Below are 24,390 nucleotides of genomic sequence, written 5' to 3'. Positions count from 1 at the left end.
AAGGCATTTCTAGAACTCTACTAAAAGCAAACCTTTTAATTTATCCAGGCGACTTCATAGCAGTAATGTTCTTTCTGAGAATTTACCCCAAAATTTAAAAAATGAAATACAATTTTTAAAAAAAAGATTTTTGTTTGAAAAGTAAAATTTGCATTTCAAATTTAAAGATTTTACATGCATTTCTTCAAAAAAAAAAATACATTTCTGACTTTTCTTCATATAGAAAAAAAAAATTCTATTATATAAATTACATCTTTTGTTTCGAGACAAATCCCTGATCCTTAATCAAAATATTTTTATTGAAGAAAATTTTCTTTAAATCTTTTGAATTCATGCTCTGTTTTTTAGAATTTTAATATGGGTCTTCTTTTTTTTTTCAGAATTTATTGAAATGAATATACACAGTATGATGCAGCATTTTGAGAGTTTTTGGATGTTTAAGTGATTCAATTCTAAACAAATTTATCTCATTTTTATTTTAATGATATTTTAGTTACTTATAACTAAAAAGTTTTCTGCTATTACCTTCGCAATAAAAAAATTACTGAAGCATTTTTTGCAACTCAACTAGTTAATAAAAATTAATACTAACAAAACTGCTGTTTAAATAACCTTTAATTTAACACTTACACATGGGATTTAGAATAAAATTAGTACTTGCCTTAGTACTCCCAAACTTAGCATGAGGGCAAAAAGGCATGATTTTTTTATTGTATGTCATGTAGTAATGTGATCAATACAAACCAGACACAGTATAAATACTCAGGCCATTGATGAGATGAACTTGAAACACCTGTATCAGGGACAGGATTTTAATGACACAATTAATAAAAGACTTGCAACAAGAAATAAAAACACAAAACCAATCTAAAGTAATAAAAAATATATATTTATTCCCCAAATTCTTTTACAAGGTTATCATATCTTTCAAATATCAAAATGAGCTCCTTGTGAGGTGTATATGGAAACAAATCTACAACAGCAGCTTTAACAGGATAAAATGGAATACCTTCATAATTATTAGAAGTGGGTCTGCAGAGTCTAAAACAAAGTTCCAGATTAAATTGTTATGAGAAATCTCAGAAATAACTTAAAAATAGATATAAATTACCAACTAGAAATATACTTACGACACCAAATTGGAGAAGGCTGCATCGGCATTACAGGATATGTATATTAGTTTTCTAATTTTTTTAGTAGATCTAATGACCTTAATCACTTTTTGATCTAAAATAAGACAAGTGTAAAATATGAAAGATTTCAATTAGCCACATATGTATAAATTATAGAAGAAATATCTTTTAATATTACATCTAAATTATTGTAATGAATCTATTACGTTTTCATCTAATGGTCCCTCTAAGCTGTGCATGATGATAAAGATGCACTCATGCTTAGTTTTTTTCTCTTTTGTTAACATTTTAATTATTGAAAGAAATTTTTTCTGATGAAGCCATGGTTTTCAGGGCTTGTTATACTTCTTGATTGTTTGACTATAATAGAGTTAAAACTTAATATCAACTAATGATAGCTTTTCCTTTCTGATTCTTCTGATTTATTTTACTTCCCATAAATTTGTTGTTAAGAAGTAAGTTAAAGAATATGTCCTTTGTTTAATTTATAAATTTTGCTTGCTCTTAGCAGAATGTCTAAGCGATGCATAATGATACAAACAATGATCTAGCAAGAAACATTTTCTGATTTAGATTTGGAAGATCTAGATAGTTTTTAGCTAGAACTTGATGAACCATGAATTTTAATTTATACTGAAAACATAGGTGAAAATAAATTAGAGCTTGTTATTCCATTCTATATCTAGAATTATTGTTTTTAAAAATAATATACGAAAAGATGAAGTGGAAAATCAAATCCTAGAGTCAAGTATAAATAAAAAACAAAAAAAATGAAGGAACAATTATTTTTAAAAAAAAGTGAAATTTGATGAGCCAACAGAATTAAAAAGGCCATAAGCAATTTTGTAAAAGTATAACCAACGCACAAATTTTGCTCATCTTGATGAATTTTAAAAAACTATTCCTGGAGAATAAATCGAACATCTCGTCAATACATACTCATTTTATGCTGTGTAAAATTAATATATTTCCAAAAATGATGTTTTACATTTTCATGAGCGTCTAAGTGGATACCGATTAGTTACAACTAAAGATAAGTATAGGAACACAGTTAAAGCAATATTTACCGCAGTCAATAAGAAATGCCTCTGTCAAACGATAATGTTTCATAAATTCAGCATTGAAAAAGCACTAACAAATTTTATTCACCCAATTTTTTTATTTTATTGTCTTGATATTCTTTAGTAGTAAATTTATCATATTTGAAATTATTTAGTTTACCCTTTCTTAATTTAAAGGGTTAAAAAGATGTTAAGCGTGAATTTATTTTTGTTTAAACAGTATAATGAACAACTACCTGTTACTTGCATAACTTGAAAACTAATTAGAGCGATCACTGTTCTAAGGAGTTAAAAAGGATTTTTTCATAGTTTATTCATTTACTTGAAATTTTGGACACACTGTGTCATATTATGATTAAATTTTAGTTTATTTGTAAAATATTTCTGTTTCATAACACTCAATCAAAATACAGATAAGCAAAAAGGAAACAAGTACTTACGCAAACCTGCTCTCGGTGGGTCTACAACTGCAACAATTTCAGATGAATCACACTTATCTATTGCAGTGTGTATCACATCCTCAGCTTTACCACAAATGAATTCAACATTGGATATATCTATTCATAAAAATATAAATTTTAGTATAATTTACTAAAATAATCTTGTCATGGTTTAAAAAATTTTCATTGAATTAAACAGTTAATAAGCTGAAAAGGGGAAAAAGAAAAATTTTTATACAAATATTTCAAAAGTTATGGATTAATTTTAATGTGATTCTTTTATTTTATAGAATTGACAAAAAATCATGTAATGCATAGCTTTTCTTTCATTAAATAAACTTAAATATCAGAGTTCCCACTCTTTTATCAAAGCAAAAATTAAGAGCTTTTTGAAATTTTAAAAATAGTTTAATAATTAATTATCATCAAATATACATCCACAACAACAATGCCAATTTTTTTCCTTTCTAAAAAATAGTTTAAAATAAAATAAAAATTAATTATATGCAAAGTACTGATATAATTGCATTTATTACAGAACTGTTTGGTATTTAGTACAATTGGGAATTTTAAAATATGTTACAGCTTTCAAAAAACTTAGTATTACTACTTATTAGACATTGTAATATTATACACATTCATTTAATTATTCACGTTTTCTAGAAATAGTTTCCGTTATGAACTCAAGCTCAAAAAGCTTTTCTATTACTTCTTATTTATAGGCATGTGGGCTACCAGTATAATTGAATTCTGTTGATTCTGCAGGTCAATATTGGACTTCTACTTAAGTACCTTAGAACTGTCCAAAAAATATACATAATTCTTCCCTGTGCTGTAACCCACTCCCCTTCCCTCACACTCTATTCTGTAGTTTCAGAATGCTTTATTCTGCACATGAGGTCTCATTCTAAGCCAAAGGCAAGAATATATCAATGAAAAAACATATATATTAATGAAAAAAGGGCATGTGTTTTCTTCTTCTTGCCAGAAGCACCCTTCTGACACTCTCTTTCTCCCCTCGCAAATGTCCCTCAATGTTAAGTCTCATTCTAAGCGAAGGAAAGAGGGACTTTTTGTTTCAAATATCTGTCTAAGACTAAAAAAATTTCCACACAACTATCAATACTGAAAATTAAAGACTATTATTATCCAAACCCTTATTTTTCAAAATATAAATTACGCAGTTTTAAAGGAATGCAGGAAACCCTAATAATAGTAAACTCTTGAAATACAATAAATAATTCAATACAATATGTGCACCCATTAGTGTGAGAAATTTGCTCTTGTGAAATGCATTCCTTTAGGGTTTTTTTCCAAAGAAATATAACAATGCTTCAATTAAGAAAATGCTTTTGAGTGAGCTTTTCAGTAGTTAAATACGATATGTTCATTACATTTTTCAGGTGCTTTTTCCATATTTATTATTGACAAAAATCTACCCAGAATTTGAACACAATAGCAGTAAGCTCTGTTCAGGACTGAAAAAAGAATTTAGATTTCTTTCTTTTGCGATAACAAATCCCAGCTTTAATTAAATTAACTTGTGGACTTTACTCTTACACTTGCAAGCACTAATGGTTACTGCACAAACTTAAATACTTCACTTTGCAAACCAAGTTTGAAATGTGCAAAGTTACTTAAGTTTGAATGTATCCAAGAATTCGGCAACATTAATAATTGCAAATAAATTATTAATAATTAATTGCTCATAATAATGATTGAAATAAAGAATTTTTTTTCCTTTTCCCAAAAGTGTGCAACACAAAAACCATTTATTTTCATCATAGAACCAGTGTTCTCATCTTAGCAAAACTTTTAGAACCATAAATTTTCGTTTAAATATTTTAGCTACTAAATATGTAGAACACAATTGCTCTAACTTATTGGTCTTACAGGTTTTATTGTAATGATTACTCTTGTTTGTTACAATAATGCAAAACATTTTTTCAAAGGGATATATTTTGTTACAGTGTCATACAGTAAGCACTGAAATACAGTAAAAGCTCAACTTGAAAAAAGGTAAATGACAAAAGCTTTAATTAACTAATATAGTAAATTATAATTAATTGATGTTCAAGATTTAATATAACAAATTATAATTGAACAATTAAAATGAAATATTATTTTTAATTTCAGAATTACTTTGTTTAGAATAGGAAGTTTTAACAGTTTCCATTACAATTTTATTAATCTCACTGAATAAACTCATAATAGTTTGGGATAAATAAAAATAGAAAAGTTTTATAGCACTGAATTAAAAAAATAATTAGTACGACAATTAGCTAATATTTCTTTAAGCCAAAATGTATCCAAATATGTAATTGAATTCAAGACTTCCTCAATCAAATAATTTTTAAGTTGATTTTCAACAATCTCGAAATGAAAACACAGTGAATATGCCACTTGACCTTTTCGTAAAAAAGTAATTTAGTGAATGAATATTCAATTCACTTTTAAAAAATATATATGATTTCTGTATTATTAATTAGAATCTAATATTTTTAATATCAGGTGAAGATCGTGAAACTACAAAACTCCACCCGACAAGATTTGTTGCTGCATTTGCTGAAAATAATAAATAAGTGAATGACCCCTTAATTCATCACCATAAAAGAACTTAATAACGTAAAATTAATAACTAAGTTTTTTGTAGTTGTTGTGGTAAAATGACTGAATTCCCCAAAATGAATTAGACATAATTTCTTTTTGAAACATTTCTTTTTTTTAAATCTAGTATATAATAAGCAGTTTTACAAATTTAAATAATAAACTTAATGTAAAATTCTAATCATGAATACACACAAAAAAACAAACAGTTTTAGTTAGCTTTTAAGCACGTCTTGAATATTTATACACAGAGTTAATACAAACATTGAAAATGATACCACATTAAATGCCTTTGAGAATTTATTGAATTCATACCATGGAAAGAAAAATTCACAAATATTGCATAATCATTTTATTATAAATATGGTATGTAAAACAATTCTTACTATTGACTTGTGCATTGATTCTTGCATTTTCAACAGCTTCAGAAGAAAGTTCAATGCCTACAACTTTACATCCAGCCTATGTAAAATAATTCCTCAGTTATCATAAAAATCAGCATAAAAAAGACAAAGATACTACAAAAGAATTTATATTCATCAAAACTAGCCACAATTGAAAAGCTGTGATAGATTCCAAGACCATGTTTGGTTAGCTGTCAATATAAAATAAATATTTATTTTGTCAATTTTCAAAAAAAAATGAATTTTTTTCTTTTATGAAGATTAGACCATTATATTGAAGATTAAATTCAGTACTTTTCATTATAAGATTTAAAGATAAAAAAAAAAAACAGTTCAGAACATAATTACATGATAAAACAAAACAAAAAAATTTCATATTACCTTAGCTAGGCATAAACTGATGGTCCCAGTTCCACAGCATATGTCAAAAACAGTCGAAGATGCTGAAGGATTAACAAAATCTGTAATCATTGAATAAAGAATCTCTGTGGCAGGAACATTGATTTGGAAAAAGGCCTCAGGACTCACTTGAAATTTCATCCCAAGTAAAGTTTCCTCTAAAAACTAAAAATTCATATGTCATAAAACTTAAAATGAAAACATAAATGCTGATTAACAGATTAGAAAAAAGAAAGCTAAGCCATTTTTAATATATATATATATACATACAGTGTGCAAAAAAAACGGCTACCCTGAATAACTTATAATCTAATGAATGAATCTTCACTTTTAAAGTATCAATCTAGGAGGTGATCTCAAATATACTAACTGATACATGTAGAGGATATTTTAAGTTACGAAATCAGACACAAAAACATACTTTTTCCGAATAAACATACCTTTTTTTTTTTGGCAGATTCGGATTTCTGACCTCCAAAATATGGGGGTAGCCTCAATCTGGGAAATATAGTCATGATAGTCAGGAGAGCAATCCAAAGTTTGAACCCCTTAATGTTAATTTCACTTTTTAAGTATTTCGTTATATCTCGAGAAAAGCGAATTGAAAATTTCTTTACAAGCAATTATAAAATTCGTTTACCCAAAGATAATTCCATGCAAAAAATAACTTTTAGTAAATATTTATTATATTTAATAATTTTATTTAAGAATAGTCACAAAAATTTTGAATAGTTAAGTATACAACTTTTTGCATCATTCTCAAGAATGTAATTTTATATAGCAAAATACAAAATTTAAGCAAAATCGGTCGAATAGTTCCTGAGAAATTGAATTTTAAAAGAGTCAGATACTTAAAATTTGATTTCTCAGTAACGATTCAATTGATTTAACTCAAATTTTCATTTTGCTATATAAAATTACATTCTTTAAAATGCTGCAAAAAATTATATACCTTACAATTCAAAACTTTTTCAACCATTTTTAAATAAAATAATAAATAGTTACTGAAAGTTACTTTCTGCATGGAATTATCTTTGGATAAACGAAGTTTATAATTGTGTGTAAAAATTTTAAAATTCGCCTAAAAAATTCTTGAGATAGAGTAGGGGAGCACAACCTTTTTGAGTGGAGGGCCACATGTAGAAGAGATTGACCAATGAAGGGCCCTATGCCAAAGTATTTAGACAGATATATTGACAGCAATTGTAGGTAGTAATTGTTATACATAAATATCATTGTTTTAGGCACTAAATCCTTTTTGTCAGTTAACCTTGTAATATCTATGCATAAAATTAAAAACTTTTAAATGTTTAAAATTAGAGACTGCAAAACTGATTACTAAAGAAGAAAAAATAGAATTCGAAAATCAGAATAAATTTATCAGAAAATTTTTTACATAAATTTAAATAATTAAAAAACTACGGGACATAAAATTCATGTTTTTTTTATCATATTACATAATACAAAAGTCCATTTAAACATAAATTTTAATATTAAAATATTTGTTCATAGAATTAAATTTTAAAAAAATTTATATTCTAGTTATTAAAATAAATGCAAGTTAAATATTCTGATTTTTTTGGTCAGGTATTTTGTGATCATGTATTCTGTATTAAATTACTTTTCTCACATTAAATTACTATTTTTTAAAATATTTAATGGCTTGGTGCTCTCTTTACTTAGAATTATGTATGCTATTTAATTTCATACAATATTATTCTACTTTTATATTCAATTATACTTTATATAATACCCAAAATATATGTATTAAAAATAATTTCTTGTGTCAGGAAAATTTCTGCAGACTTTTATTAGATCGCAGTTTAAACACATTCTGAATTTATAACATAGTCGTAAATCAAAAGTGGTTTTTAAAAAACACAAAAACAGAGAAACAAAGATTATTTTATTTAATGCAAAGGAGGCCAGTCCAGACCTGCGACAACGAGGTGTCTACATGAACACTGTTAGATTAAGAGAAGGCAGGGTTTCCGCTACGGTAGCTTTTTTCGCAAAATGCGAAAAGACCCCTCAAAAATGCTAAAATTCAACAAAGCATTTTCGCATTTTTGCTAAAGGATTTTACTAAATTCCGTTCCGGGAAATCTGTTGCAAAATCATTTCCAGTGCTAATGAATCAGTTATTTCAGCAATGAAAATAGTCTATATGCAAGCAAAGGAACATTTGGCTACTAGAAAGTTTAGTTCAATAAAAGATTTGTGCATAGATTTAGGTTGTTCCAGTCTCAGTGGATTGAATATAGGTACAGCCTCTTATGAAAGTTATGACAGCATTCGGGACATGGAAATGGCTCTTGCCATGACCATTCAAGAAAAAATACTGCATAAAGTTAATTCAGCAAGATGGTTCTCCGTCATAATTGATGAATGTACGGATGTTTCCATAGATCAAAGTTTAATTATCTACCTAAAAGTGCTTCATCAAGGTAGATTGTCTACACATTATCTAAGTTTAGTAGAAATGGAGGGTGCAAGTGCTAATTTTATTTATTCTTCTTTGATAAAGACACTTGAGAGTTTGAAAATAGATGTTACAAAATGCTCATTCTTAGGTACAGATGGACCTTCAGTTATGACTGGTGTTAGAGCTGTTGGAGTTGCTGCTCTGTTCAAAAACCAAAATCCGCATTTAATTTCAGTACATTGTGTGGCACATAGGCTAGCATTAGCCGTGAGCCAAGCAGCGTCTGAGAATGCTTACCTGGTAAAGTTTCAGGACATAATAAAAAGAATTCACTCTTATTTTGAATGCTCCCCTGTAAATACCAGGCGATTGAAGAATGTTCAAGATATCCTTGAACAAAAGTCAAGGAAATTCATAAAGTTATCAACAACTCGGTGGTTGTCTTTGGGGAATTCAGTTACAGCTCTGGATTGCAACTGGCAAGCTCTTGTTAGTGTTTTAATGGAAGACAAACGTCCTGTTGCTCAAGGGTTGTTAAAAAATATAACTACTTTTTTGTTTTTAGCAACCACTGCCATCATGAATGATATCATGTTCAACATTAATAAATTAAGTCTCATATTTCAAAAATCTAATTTAAATTTTGAATATGTTCAATCAAATGTGAAGGCTTGTATTTCAAGTTTAGAAGAAATAAAAAATGGCACCGGCACTCATTATATGAGTTTTTTAGATGATGTGCCTAAGAAGGAAAGTGAAAAATTTGAGTTTCAGGGCCATATAATTTTAGATGGACTGAAACAGAGGGAAAGATCCCGTAATTTGATGCACAATTTTTTAAACTGTATCATTGAAAATATTACTGATAGATTGGGAGATTTGGATAAAATCGAAATGTTCAATATATTTATACCTAGCAGGATGCCCCATAGTTCGGAAGAATTACAGCATTATAGTGTAAAGGAAATCCGTTGCATTTTCAATTTGTTTTCGGAATCTCCCAGAAAAGATTTTCAGTTTACAGAAACTGAATTACTTTGTGAATGGGGATTATTTAAACACATCTTAATGCAACGATGTAAAAACATGTCATTTAATGAATTACTTTTATTTTATATACCAATGATGTGTCTGAACAGTACCCATTAATAACTTCTGTTATAGAGTATTGTGCAACAATACCAATGCACACTGTTGACTGTGAAAGGGGCTTTAGCTGCCTTAATTTGATTAAAACTAATATTCGAAACAGGTTGTTAATCAACCATGTAAACAATTTGTTAATGATTAATATTGAGGGCCCTGAAAGTGCATTTAACTTTCAAGAAGCATTTGTAAAATGGGCAAACATGAAAGAAAGGAAGATTGTTAATTATAAACCAAAATGTTTTGATAAATAATAAATGTGTTCTTTTTTTTTTGTTATAGGTATTCTTTTAGATATTCTTGTACATTAAGCTATTCTTTGTCAGATAACTTACAGTACTTGTTTGATATAAAGTAATTTTATAAGCCTAATGGCATTTTAGCATTTTGCTAAAACTTTTTTTCAGATTTTAGCTTTTTTGCTAATGAATTTTTAGACTCAGCTTAAACCCTGAGAGAAGGTAAGATTTGACCCTGGAGAAAGTTTTTATATCTTTCTTGACAATATATTTAAATATTAATAGAACTTAGTAACGTAGGACTGATCAAGTTACTAAAGACACATTATCACTTTATCTAAGATAATTACATCATTATTATTACTTTTTTTGGTAGTAAAGGTTTTAACTGATTTTGCATTATATATAAGCACTGTTGATGGATTAGATTTAATACATAATTCTTTTAACAATACATACATACATACATTACCTAGTAATCCAAATCAAAAAAAGCTCTAAAGTAAGACACGAAGATTTCTATTTTATAATATGCCAGGATTTGTAAATTATACCAGCTAAAAAAATTTCTTAATATGCATGAGAAATCAATAATTACATAATTATAAGATCTGTTTTTTTTTTTTTTTTTTTAAATTTACATTGGATCTGTTACATTAACTCTCATGATACAACTGAATTGATTTTTTTTAAAAATACGCACAGAAATTACAACAACTGAATTGGTTTGGTCACTCAACACAGATTTATCTGTCACCAGAGCAATAGTAAAGATATTTAAATAAAACAGAGTTTCTTAACAAAAAAACAAGAATATTTAAATAGCATTTATTTAAAAAATTTTACCTTTTTGCCCATCAAATGAGTCAAATTGGTAGTTTCTTCATGAGAGGCCTTTTTTGAAAATAAGTGGAAGTATATAGAAGTTATAGAACAGGTGGAACCTTCACCAGCTTCATAATAATCTTTTAATTTCCTTTTTTCATCTTCTAATTGTTCCTAAAAGAAAATCAAATGGGAACATACAACCATAAAATTAAAAAAAAACAAGAAGAAAGATGATAAAACATTTCTTATTTTCATACAAATACCTCACAAAGAAATGTAAAGTGAACATAAAACTAGAATAATAATATATTTTACCTCTGACAAGGACTGAGGGTGCATCACAACTATCAGCAATATGTCATCGTTATTTGAAGTTCGTACAGTTAATTGTCTCCAGAAGCCCCCATGTGTTTCAGGATTATATACATCTAACTCAGAAGTTCTAATGTATTTTTCAAAGCTCTATTAAAGAAATATTATATTCATAAATTTTTAGAGAAGCAAAACAATTTTTTATTCATTTAAAATGGGCTTTACACAGAGGCTATTAAAATAATATCCAAGCTACAAAGGGAGATGAATTAGAGATATGCTTATTTTAGTTAACAAAGAATGACAGTATAAGCAATGATCATACATGAATACAGATATAGCATGAATTTAAAAAAAAAAGATTTTTAAATAAATGTGTTTTCAAACCATGAGTTTGATAACACAAATTTTGGTATTTTAGCATCTCTTTGGATTGAAATTAACATTAAACAAGCAATTTAATACTAATATCTATAAAGCTTAAGAAATATTCCTTACATTTAAAATATCTTTGATGTTCTCACACTCTGAGTTTGATAACACAAATTCCTAGTATTTAATGATCTCTTTGAATTGAAATTACTGTTAATTTAGCAAATGTAAAACTAATATTTAAACTTAAAAAATATGCCTTATAATAAACCCTTTATAAAGCTTAAAAATATATACCTTAACTGCCTTCAGCATTTGTGGTGGTATATTAATACAGTCATCTGGCTCAGCCACACTCATTGAGCCTTCTTTGTATGCACTGAGTCTAAATCCAACAGTTTTTTCTTTTGTATGTAAATGTCTTCCAACAGTGAATTCACTTTTATTTCTGTATGCAACTGTTACAGGAGAAGGCTTAATAGGTATAAGAGGACAACACTGGTGATTATTTTCTTTCCTAAAAATATTTTTTAAAAATAGACATATATTAAAATTAAATAACACTAAAAACAAAATTTTATAAGAATAAAAAACATTTATGTCAAGTTCCCCCTTTTAGAGACAATTCTAATAATACATCATAAACTTTCATAACTGCTTTTATTTACAGTCATATTGAATAACATAGGAAAAACTTGGTTTCTTAATACGGAAAAGCTACCAGCTCCAAATTCTGAAAAAGCTAGCTCTGCACTTTATGTTTGTTAACAAGTTTGAAAACTACACTTCACAAGACAAAGTGAGAGATTATAATAGAAATAAAATTAGTGCACTTACTGAATGATTATGATCATGATGTTATAAAATTATAATAAGTCAGTGCTTTCACTACAGCGCGAGAACGCGAGAATCTCGCATATTTTTTTCTTTTCTCGCAGTAAAAAATGATTAACGCGAGAAGTTCGCGCACTCTATTAATCAATTTCAAAATGCACGAATTTTGGAAAAAATTTTGTCTCTTGCCATTTTGAATAAAATCCGTTTCACTTTTCTTCCTTGATCTTTCATTATTTTGAACATCGGTCCTTGTTATTTAGGTTCCCTATTTATCAGTATTGTTCAGAACCGGTGCGAACAGCAGAACACCACCCCCGAACCACGGAATTCCTTTCAGAACACATTTCTCTGCAACCACGTGTTCACCGTAGGTAAGGTTTCTTCATGTAAGACGTTTGCATATTCTGTGCATGAATGTAAGATGGACAAATACCTTCTACTCCGACATCTATCCCTTCTACGCGACATCTTCTACTCCGTAACGGACAAATGAAAATTAAACAAATGTCGGTAGAAACGGTCAAAACGAAACAAATACGGATATTTTTCAGCCAAATAAATATAATAGCCAATGAAAAATTAGATATAGAACATTTTCCATATGATGATGCAGCAAAAATATTCAATTAGAAGATGTGAAAAATGTATTATAATTAAAGAAAAAAAAATTTCCAAGTCTATTCGTGTTTTTTTAATTTTTAGAAATCTCACTTAACTTTTTGAAATCTCACCCTGTTTTTGAGAAAGGGTGAGAAATTCTCTCCCATTTTTTTTCTGCAATGAATACACTGTAAGTTATTAACTATATTTTAATTTTATTTATTAACTATATTATTTTCTATCTTGGTAAGTCCACTCAAAAAATTTCCAGCCAAGCGCAATATCTCCTTTGAATAACATGGGAGAAGATTTTGCTGTATGAAAAAAAACTCAAAGTAAGTTAGAGGTGGATAGGTAAAAATTTATTCAATGTTTTGTGATAACAATGCTACCAAAATATTCATAACTAACAAGATCAAGTTATCAAAATGAAACAAAATAAAAATAATATTTAAAATAAAAGATAAGCAGTTTCATAATAAATAAATCATATTAGTTTACAGTGCATTTCAAGCTTTTTTTTTTTTTTAAAGTGCTAAATTTTTTACATGAAATGAACTATTAAAAAAAATATATTTACTCTTTAAGTACACTATAACCATAAAAAAATATCGATATTTTACTGAAGGTATCAACAATGTCTCCTAATTTTATTTCTCAAATACTACTTTATAAAAATTGTCTCATTAAAAAATTTTGCATTGCTTTGCATTCATTGTGGGAATCATCTTCCTTTAAAAGCTATAAATTTTTTGACATCAATTCTATAAGCGAAACATATATTAATAATGGTGATGTTAAGCCAAAAGCTTTGAGATAAAATTTATAAAACTGTTCCCTACAAAGAGTTTGTCTTTGAAAAGTTTTGTTTTAACAAGACAATTACTGTATGGATTTTTCTAAAAAAAAAATCAGTTTGCAGTGTTTGTCATAGGTCGAAGAGAAAGGGCGAAATCGGAATAACTAGACATATGCATTACAAATTAGGCAATTAATTATAGTGATGGAGAAAATTTTTCACTCACTTGAATTTGGACAAAATAGGTAAATAACCATTGTTCATTTTCTCAATATGTTTACTTAATTTCATTAAAAACTTATGAATGTCATTTTCTTTCAGCTTCAACTGTTCTTCATATGGAACATTCCAGTATGGAGTGACTGCATTCTTTAATCTAGAATAAATAAATAAAAAATAAGGTAAAATATTTTACAATGTATATGCATTATATAACTATACAAAGTTTATCTGTATCACTGCTACATCAACAAACTTCTAGGGGAGGTAGGGGTATGATACCTCATAAGGTTTAACAACTGCATAGGAACCAAATATCATTTCTGAAATGCCATTGTACACTGCTAACGACGCTTCCCTATTATAAATTGTTTCTACGTGAGCATTTGACCAAGCACTTTTATTTATCAAAATTATGCTAATTTCCTGCTAATTTTATGTTTTCTACTAATTGTCAAAAATGACATTTAAATATGTTCAGTATTAGATAGTTTAAGCCTAGTTTAAAGATTTGACGGCTAATTTTACAAATTTATGGTAATCGGTCCAGTTTTAATAGGCATTAAATATACTAATATGGTACAAAATATTATATTAGTACATTTGGTACCTATTAAAACAGCAATACTGCGTAATTTTAAAATAGATACTGTGGAAAGAGGGTTTTATAGCCCCTTCGAAATGGATATGAACAGAAAAAGCTTTGGGGTAAACTTGATTACCATGAGTTCACCTTAAGCAAGAACATCCTGCTAAATGATATTGAATCATTATTTTGATGGGCTAAACAAAAATGTGTTTTGCTTAGTCAAATAATGTATCCAGAAAGAGCTGTAAATAATAAGAAAGAAAAATTGAAATTAATTTTACTATATTTGTATTAGCACATGTCTTTCAGTATTGGGCATATTTTTATTGTGTTGCTCAGTACTGATTTATTGAAAACTAACTTCCTATTTTTACCCCATACAAAGAATGGGTATTCAGCTAGTACGTAACATAATGAACACTATTTAGTCAAAGTCACTTGTAGATAAGCAAAATTCAGAAAGGTTGTTGTTGTGCCATTTAAAATATTATTAAAGGTGTTACGGGACTAGAGAAAATACACAGAATTGATTTGAAAGTTGGTTTTGATGGAGCATGTACTAAAAGACACATTGCACCAAACAATGGGTTTTAAAGCAGACCAAAAGGTATGAAAGCATAGAGAAGGTGGACTACAGAATAGGGCATAAGCAATCTGAAAAAGTAATGGCTGATTAAAAAGTTCTAACCCAAAAAAATTTATAACCGTAAAATTTTATTTAAATGTCGCAAATTTCTCAAATTTTTAAATATTTTAATTATTTAATCCTTATCCTAATTTTAGAATTATTTTTGTAAATTAATTACGCAAAATTCTAAATAAGATAAGTTTAACTTTGGAACTTATTTATTGACAAATCAATAAAACTAAGATGATATAATAATTATTTGTTAAAATTAGTTATAACTTCAACAACTTTGTAAAGAAATATTTTTCTTTTTAAAAAAGAAAAAATCAATATCATTTTTTCAGTTAACGGTTACTTAAGTTTTAATAGTGTAGTTTAGTTTGAATAGTTTTTATTTTTAATTTAAAAGAAAAGTTAATTTTTAAAAAGTAGCACTCGTCTTTTCAATTACACATTTATGAAAATGTTCAGAGCTTTAGGACGGCTGGAAATGGCTGTAAACATAAAAAGTAAATTATTTCTGCAACAGCATTGCACACAGGCTGTGGGTACCATGCAAGCTGGTACTCATGGATCGGCTCAGTACCTTAACTAATGAGTCATCGAGGCTCGGGTGTAAAGATAGCTCAACCAAATAAAAATATTAATTATCTCAGCTACTTATATTAATTAGTTTAGTGTAAATTATGAAGATGCAAAATTATAATTATCATTATTATTTTAATTTCAAAATAACTATGAAAAACTCTATTTACATTGATTGGCTCGATGACTTTTCCCTAGTTATAATTAAACATTTATTAATATATAAATAAGCATTTATTAATAAATAATGAATCTATTCAGTAGCAACCTGTATTTTTTAATGTCAATCATAAAACACAGTTATTATATCCATAATGTTACCCATAATGAGTTCCCAACTCATTATGGGTAACTAACATTAAATTGGATAAAATTGTGGAAAATAAATCAAATAAAAAAGAAACTAGCCTCAACTCTACAGACATATCCTCAGCCTTAGGTTTTTTAGAGTCAATGCAATCTTCTGAGTCACCGGCTTTTCGTTTTCGAGCCATAGGATCAGCAGCTGGATTCGCTTTCTTAAATTATACAAAAGCATTATTAGAAAAGTAATACAGATTTGAACAAAGAACAAAAAGAGTTACATAATCATTTAAACATATTGAAACAAAAGGTAATATAGTAAAATAAAATAACAGATAATTAAATATCACCAGCAACAACAAGAAGTAAGAAACCAAAATGAGGCTGCTTTTTATCAGTAAAAATTGTTTTTTGATTTATTAGTTTCAGACTGTTGAATGCAATACATAAAAAGCAGACATTGTCCTAGTTTACTTTCTTCACTTTTTTTAATAAATTTCACACTGTAGAGTACAAATACTGTGTACAAACTGTAGTACATACAGTGATACATTTATTAGTGAATTAAATGTATTTGATCCCTTTCTTCTTTTTTTTTCATTTTCAATTTTTTAATTATTTCATTTAGGTAGCAAAATATATTAATTTAATAAGTTTTTTTCAATATGCACACGTTTATAACCATGTTCAAAACAGTTATATACAAACTGAATAAAACTATTGTCAATGTGGTTAACATGTGTGCACATTAAAATAATAAAATCATAAATACGTTAAATTGTGTTTATATTCAGAGAGTGATTTGCAAAAACATATGTCTTGAAACAAATTTGAATACAAAGTGTATAATAATATATAATTTATGGTTCTAAAAAGTTCTTTTTTTTAAAGAAAATTTTTTATATTTGAGTAAACTGTGATTTGGCAAAGTATTAATTTTTTTGTATTTGTGATTCATAAAAGCCACAAACAATAATTTACATTGCTAATCAATGCTGACTTCAAAATCTTTTTTTATTATTCAAATAAAAAAATAAAAAAACAATTTTTTTTTACACATTTTATGATAAAAAGATTGAAATTACAATAATCTTGAAATTTAAAGAGTCAACATAAACTAGTTACCTACTATTTAGGAACTGATAAATAACTTTTATTATTAGGAGCTACTGTTTTCCTTCACAAAATAGGAAATATAAATATATGTAAACATATATTACTGAAATGATTTTCTGGAGGTTAAATGTGGAAATTTGCTAGTTTATGGGATGCATGAATCGAGGTTTGGCTATAACTCATACCATAAATATTATCACTATCATGAATCAATGCTACAGGGACAGCAGCCAAATTTTTCAGAAAATACTAAGGAAAGTAGGAGGATTTTTTTTTAAAAGAAAAAAAAAGGAAAAAAGAGGAGTGCAGAAAAACAAATAAAAAATTCACTTTTAAGTTTTTAAATTCTCGAGAATATTAGTTTTAATCATAAAAAATATCTACTTCCCTACATAGACAATATAAATTTTAAAAAGAATAATTAAAAGTAATATTGCTGAGAAAATCAATAATTCTCTAAGACAGATATTTTATTCTTTTTATTGAGGCTTTAACAATATAATTTGTGATGCATAACTAATATAATATACAAGTTGCATAAAAAATATATTTATATAAATTTAAAATTTTTTACTTCCCAAAGGAAAAATCTTTCTGCAAGAAATCTGTAACATACTGTAACAATGTGGCCGTGATTCCGATACAGGATTATTAATATTATCTAGTGTTGGGTTTCAACATTGAGCTAAAACATTAATTGGAATCAGAAGGGAAAATACGTGTATCACAATCTTATTCCTCTTTAGGCTGTGTGATTTTATTTCTCATCCACTGCAGTTGAACATGAATTGGAAAGCAGTCATAGAAGCTGACGTACTAATAAGTATTCATGCTCTACCCACTGCTCACACCTCATTCAAAACGAACGAATTGAAAAATAGGTGCAGTTGCAATACTTGATCTTGAGTCATAAAAAAAATATCAAAGTAGAAAATAATAGGAAAGAACAGGAAAAAAATATCTGCAGCCCCTGATGTTATTATATTCTTCCTTTGCTTAGATAAATTCTTTATATAAATTTAAACTCTGGCATATCAAACTAAGTACAATTTTTTAGAGAAGAAAGACTAAATATGAATTACAAATGCAACCATAATAACCAAACCTATCACTCTATATAATTGCATGCTCTCCATTTAAAGCTTAAAAAAATCTTCTACACAGATTATTTAATTTCTATATTTGAAGATAAAAATTTCAACTAATAGTAAAATCCTAGTTATTGAATAGCTCAAATTAATTATTTACAAATCAATTTTATAACCTATGTAATCTTCATCTTTAACTTTGAAAAATGATTATACGTGTGTCTCATCCATTTTGCAATCATGATCAACTACTAATTAGAAAATTATATAATTAATAAGCATTAATAGCTTTGATAAAGGCTGATCTTTTTTATCCTCTTTTTAAAAATGTTTATTTTAATATTAATAATTAAGTTTAATTTTATGAATTGACTTAACGTATAGGTAATTAAAGTGTAATGATTAATTAATACAAATAAAGTCTGAAAAAAGTTTCTTCTGACATCAGGATACAAAATGTTATATGTAACACATTTCAAACTTATTTTAACACAAGATTACTTTTTATTTATATTTTAATCTTAAAAAAACGTTTAAGGATTTTTTTTTTTCTTCATAGAAAGCAAATCAAAGGCACTGACTAATCAATGGCCATACAGTCAAATCTAGCCAGCAAGGTGACTCTCCAGTCTCCAAACACAGCTTTTTCACCATAGATTCATATTTTTAGGCTAGACTACATATGTATTTCAATAGAATAGCTCTTTAATATAACAGAGGAGAAAAAAGAAACCAATTTTAGAAAAACCTAGGCTTTACTCAGAAAAAATTCACCCGGGTTTTACTGGGTAGGCGGGTTTTTTGCAACTCTGCTTTGAAATAAATTCAACTTAGGAAAAAAATCTCATTTAAAACAAAAGTTTAATTAGAAAAAACAATTTAATTATAATTTTTTTAAAGCATGATATTTCCAAATAATGTAAGCTCACAAACATAACAAAAATGTATTACTTTTGCTGACAGACTTTTCCCTTTCCAAAAATAACCATTTAACTTCTCAAGGGCATTATTTCTGTCTTCTTCATTTCTAAAAATTAGAAAAAAAGATTAAATATGTACTATCAAAGAGGGATAACAATTATAAAATAATTTATGCAAATTTGTAAGCATATCAATGTCCGTATAGTCAGTCTGATGCAAGTCAAAAAAATATTAAAAATACATAAAAATATGTTATAAAACACCAACTAAAAATAAATAAATTAAATGAATAAAAAAGTATTCTTTAAAACACCAACTATAAAATAATGTTTAGAAATAATGTTAATGCAATAAATAATGTTTCAGAAAAAAATGACATAATCTTTCATATTAGCAGATGCAAAATGTTCTGAAAATAAAATCTACATATTCTGAAAACGTAGCTAGCATAAATAAAATATCCATAAAATATTAAGTTATAATTAAATAATTTGAAAAAGTTAAAAAGCGGTAGTCACAACAGTAATTGAACTATGCGTCCCAGTATACTTTTTTTTTTAAAAAAAAAAAAAGGTTTATTTGAGCTACTTATCTTACAGATTCATGTGGTTCCCGATCACTTTTTCAACAATTATTGTTTTAGTCACTATTTTGGTCTGATTTTTGTCCAACCCCAATATTTATCAGAGTTCTCACTCAATTTCAGGGAAAAAATTCCTTGACTTTTCCAGGCAAATCAGGAAAATTTCAATGAAAAACCAAATCATATTTCATCTATACCATGCATTTTTTCATCAGACAACTTTGATTTTTTATTTGCAATGTCAAATATTAAATTTTGTGAGCAAAGAAATATCATTGAATGAGTACAGAAGCATGGAAGTTTCAATAAAACATGAAATTTTTACAACAAATAGTTATAATAGATGATAGAATTATTTAACTTGAATCTCAATAACCGATTACTGTTACTGACAATTCCGAGACTGGTTATTTTCCAGGTATGATGTAGAAATTTTCCAGAGTTTTTTTTTTTTTTTAAACTTCAATTTTTACCTACTATTCTCTGCGTTTAAGAGGCAAAATAAAATTCTACAACGATTCCAGGTTTTCCTGCTCTCCCTGACCTGAGAGAGCCCTTTTATAATAGGATTTTATTATACTTTATAGGTTTCAAACTAGAGTAATGTATCACTCACAAGCTCAATTTGTCATAAACCAACATAGTTTTTTAATAGCTTTATCGTCCATTTGACACGATTTTTTAAACAAAGTGAATTTAATTTTGACTTTGAGTAATCGCTTTTTAGCCGGCTCGATTCGCAAGAATATTGTTGTTCAATCGAAGTTGAATATTGATCTTTTTCCAGTATATTGAATATAGTTTTTCAAATTCCAACATAATACAATGTTATCACAATACACAAATTTTGAATTTATGTAATCTATGTTTGGAATGCTCAATGTATGATAATTCCATTACAAATTCATGTTGTTTTCTGATTGAAATTTATTGTTTTTTCATCAATTATAACAGTAATTTAAACATCCAATATTTATATTATCAAAAATTTAGTGCCCTATTATTTTCCCAATTCTTTCTTTACTGTCCTGACCTGCTATTTTTTAGGCTTAAAATAAAACCTGTAAACAAAAATCAGAACCAAAACATGAACAAAAAAAGTCATTAAAAAACAAACTAATACAACATTAGTAACACTCTATCATAATTTCAACTATTATGTAATTGGCCATTACTTTTATATGGCCTTTTGAGTATTCAACTTATTTTACTTTTAGATAATATATCAAAAGAGGTATAGTACAATTACCAGGACATCATACAATTGTAAATCTTTTAAATAATCATCCCATAGCCTATTAACAATCACATAGCTATTTAAAATTATACTAAATAAAATAGTTATTTCTTAACTTTGTTTTAATTCTAAGTGTATATCTTAGAGCAAAAATTTTATATTTTTTGTATCAAAAAGCATAAAAATTAATTGAAACTAATTTGTGCTGATTACCAAACCCCATCTATCTCTTTCTGTTTTTCTTATTGAAGGAAATTTTAACTTCATTAGACAGATGAATAAAAAAATGAAATGCATGAAAAAATATCAAGAATGAAGTACATGAATAGAATGTAACTATTTTTAATAGAAGGAAATAACTGAGCAAATAAAATAAATAATAGTACCTAAAGCCTTACTTAAATGTGACAAAAGCAAAATGTGGAGGATTACCAATAGCTTTTATTTTGCGTGGGTTCACCCTCAAAGTGGAATTTAGTAACTTTCGAAGTTGCTAAAAAATAAAGGAAAATATAGCACACAGAAATAAAAAGTTTCAAAATTCTAATGAAAGCTTTAATCATACATTTATACTTACACCATAGCCAACATATTTAGGAAGATTAGTTATTTCGATCTTGTAAATTTCAGAAGTGAAATCATTTAGCTTTGTATATGAATAAAGATCAGGCTCTTTTTTAACATCAACGTTTTCAGCAACACTTGAAGTGCTTTGACTTTCAGAAACATCACACTTTTCAAGTTTAACACCAATGCTCGAAGTGTTTTGACATTCAGAAACATCACACTTTTCAAGTTTAACAACAGTGTCAATTGCAACTTCCATGTCACTTTCAAAGTGCTTTTAGCGATGAGATTTATGAGGCAAACCTAAAACAAATCTAATTCCATTGAAATTATGCCTAAAAATTAGCAATATAAAAATTAAAGATGTCATCTTATAAATAATGTTACATATTTTTCATTCAATCCTTTTTTAAATTATGAAATTTAAGAAAATGTATAAAAACATTTAACAAAGTGAAGGATAAAATAAGTATGGTAATAAAGACAACTTTAATTTGTGTTAAAACAAATAAACCAGAATAGATAAACAGAAATATTTTATACCATTTACCAAGTAAATGTTATTAAAAGATGAGATTTATGAGGCAAACCTAAAACAAATCTAATTCCATTGAAATTATGCCTAAAAATTAGCAATATAAAAATTAAAGATGTCATCTTATAAATAATGTTACATATTTTTCATTCAATCCTTTTTTAAATTATGAAATTTAAGAAAATGTATAAAAACATTTAACAAAGTGAAGGATAAAATAAGTATGGTAATAAAGACAACTTTAATTTGTGTTAAAACAAATAAACCAGAATAGATAAACAGAAATATTTTATACCATTTACCAAGTAAATGTTATTAAAAGATGAGATTTATGAGGCAAACCTAAAACAAATCTAATTTCATTGAAATTATGCCTAAAAATTAGCAATATAAAAATTAAAGATGTCATCTTATAAATAATGTTACATATTTTTCATTCAATCCTTTTTTAAATTATGAAATTTAAGAAAATGTATAAAAACATTTAACAAAGTGAAGGATAAAATAAGTATGGTAATAAAGACAACTTTAATTTGTGTTAAAACAAACAAACCAGAATAGATAAACAGAAATATTTTATACCATTTACCAAGTAAATGTTATTAAAATTGGCATAAATTTTAAGAAAGTCTCTAACTAGAGATCCCTAAAAATATATCAAAAGGTCTCCGAGACAGGACATTATTAACAAAATAATAACTTTCAAAAGCATTTTTAATATTTATACAGCTTGTACTATAGATAAAATAACAGATGTTATTAAAAAATAGAAAAAAGAAAGAAAATTTATTTCATAATCATTAAATATCACTGATATTAGTTTTTTAAATAATTAAAAAAGAAAACATCAAACAACTTAAACTGTAATATCTAATGCTAGAACTATTAGTAAAAGTAAATTTTCAAAGCCTCCGAAATAAATTACTGTAATTTCCAGTTAACTATCATCTGTGGTGTACAATCTGCAGGTGAGAATATCAGCCCTGAAGAAGAAATTTCAATGGATAATCCACAGATTATTGGTTTGTTTAACGTAAGAGAAATAACAACTAATTCTGAAGCTCCTCCCAACAGCAGAATCTGCATCATACATGAGCAAATGGGCATTGGCAGGGAAGCAGGCAAAAAGACATGCAATCACATTTAGGGAAATTTGCGAAAAACATGATGGATGAGTTTTTTGCAAGTAAATATATTTCAGCAATTAGGTTCCCATTTGCAAAGGTGAAGTTTTTGCATCCAGCGTGAAATGTCTCTCACACTTTTACGACCGACTTTAGTAAATAGAAAATTCACTATTCTGATGCCCAGAAAATAATTTCAGCAGATTATCCCCACTGATGATTTTTCCTGTTTTTTTAAGAGGAAATCCACAAATTATATGAAGGAAATTATAGTTATTGAAATTTTTGAATAACTTTTTGGATGAAAGCTTAAATTACCCCTTTAACACCATGTCTTAGGTTCCTCTGACCACATAAAAAATTTATAACATTAACCTACCACCATATTCATTTATTGTTATTACACCATTAACACAAAAGAGATAAATTTTTATAAATATCAAAAAAATAGCAACTAAACTGAGACCAGATATACTTAGTCTTGGAACAACCTGTGACATTATTAATATGCACCAGTATATGTGCACACTGACATGATTAATAAGCCCCAATATATGCTGTACACTAACATGATTAATATGCACCAATATATGTGTACAGGTTCTTGGATTGCTGATGTAGGAGACAATAATTAGAAACCTAAATAAGTTCTAAATGAAATAATTTCACAGATTTGTGTTTAGTTAAGTTACAGAGTATATTTTCATACTGTTATATGCCATGCCAACCACAATCACCAAGACATTTAATTACAACTATTTTTTCGCTTTAGCGATTTTAGTTTTTCCCAACAATTACATATATGGAGATATCCCACAACTGTATATAAATAATATAGTAAATACTGTAATAAAAAATAAGTATATAAATAATAATAAATAATATACTAATAATAGTATGCTAATATTAATTAATAAACTCACATTAATTAATAATATACTAATTTAAAAATATATAAATAGTAAATTAATAAAATTAGACAAGAATAAGATATTTCTCTTCTTAGACATTTCATAAAAAGGGTAAAAAATTAAAGAAAAATCATTTAAGAATCATTAATAATCATGAAGTTATAACGCAAAGCAACCTTTTTTTTAAAATGCAAACGTCAACAATATATGAATGGGCCAACTTAAGTTATAAATAATTTAAAATCTTAAACACATGCAAATTCAAAAACTTTTTAGGACTTAAAAATCAAAACACCGCAAGTGGGCAACTGCAATAGTTGACGCCTTACACTACTTATTTCTTCAGACTATTTCGTCTAAGAATTTGCTGCAGAACCGATAA

General features: G+C 27.1%; 1 protein-coding gene across 2 annotated transcripts; it reads right to left on the bottom strand.

Annotated features, from left to right (window-relative positions):
• Positions 1-868: 868 nt before the first annotated feature.
• LOC107442601 (tRNA (uracil-5-)-methyltransferase homolog A) lies at positions 869-24,349 on the bottom strand. 2 transcript variants are annotated; one of them, XM_087164258.1, is made up of 14 exons: positions 24,185-24,349; positions 21,449-21,741; positions 21,270-21,364; positions 19,082-19,157; positions 16,032-16,141; positions 13,829-13,978; positions 11,664-11,883; positions 10,998-11,144; positions 10,701-10,853; positions 6,027-6,209; positions 5,628-5,703; positions 2,635-2,751; positions 1,131-1,227; positions 869-1,041 (listed from the first exon to the last, which is right to left on the bottom strand). In XM_087164258.1, the coding sequence occupies exons 2-14, from the start codon at positions 21,695-21,697 to the stop codon at positions 891-893; spliced, it is 1,824 nt and encodes a 607-aa protein (XP_087020384.1). In that variant the 5' UTR covers positions 21,698-21,741; positions 24,185-24,349; the 3' UTR covers positions 869-890. The 2 variants fall into 2 exon arrangements, with proteins under 2 accessions (XP_087020384.1, XP_087020388.1); XM_087164262.1 differs by having other exon boundaries at positions 21,449-21,752; positions 24,185-24,330.
• Between the last annotated feature and the right edge of the window lie 41 nt (positions 24,350-24,390).

The sequence above is a fragment of the Parasteatoda tepidariorum genome, chromosome 1 (genome assembly GCF_982258835.1).
Source record: "Parasteatoda tepidariorum strain Cologne lab strain chromosome 1, Ptep-v5.0, whole genome shotgun sequence".
NCBI classification, from domain to species: Eukaryota; Metazoa; Arthropoda; class Arachnida; order Araneae; family Theridiidae; genus Parasteatoda; species Parasteatoda tepidariorum.
Note: the sequence above shows the minus strand (reverse complement) of the source record. Positions and strands in the feature narration are given on the sequence as shown.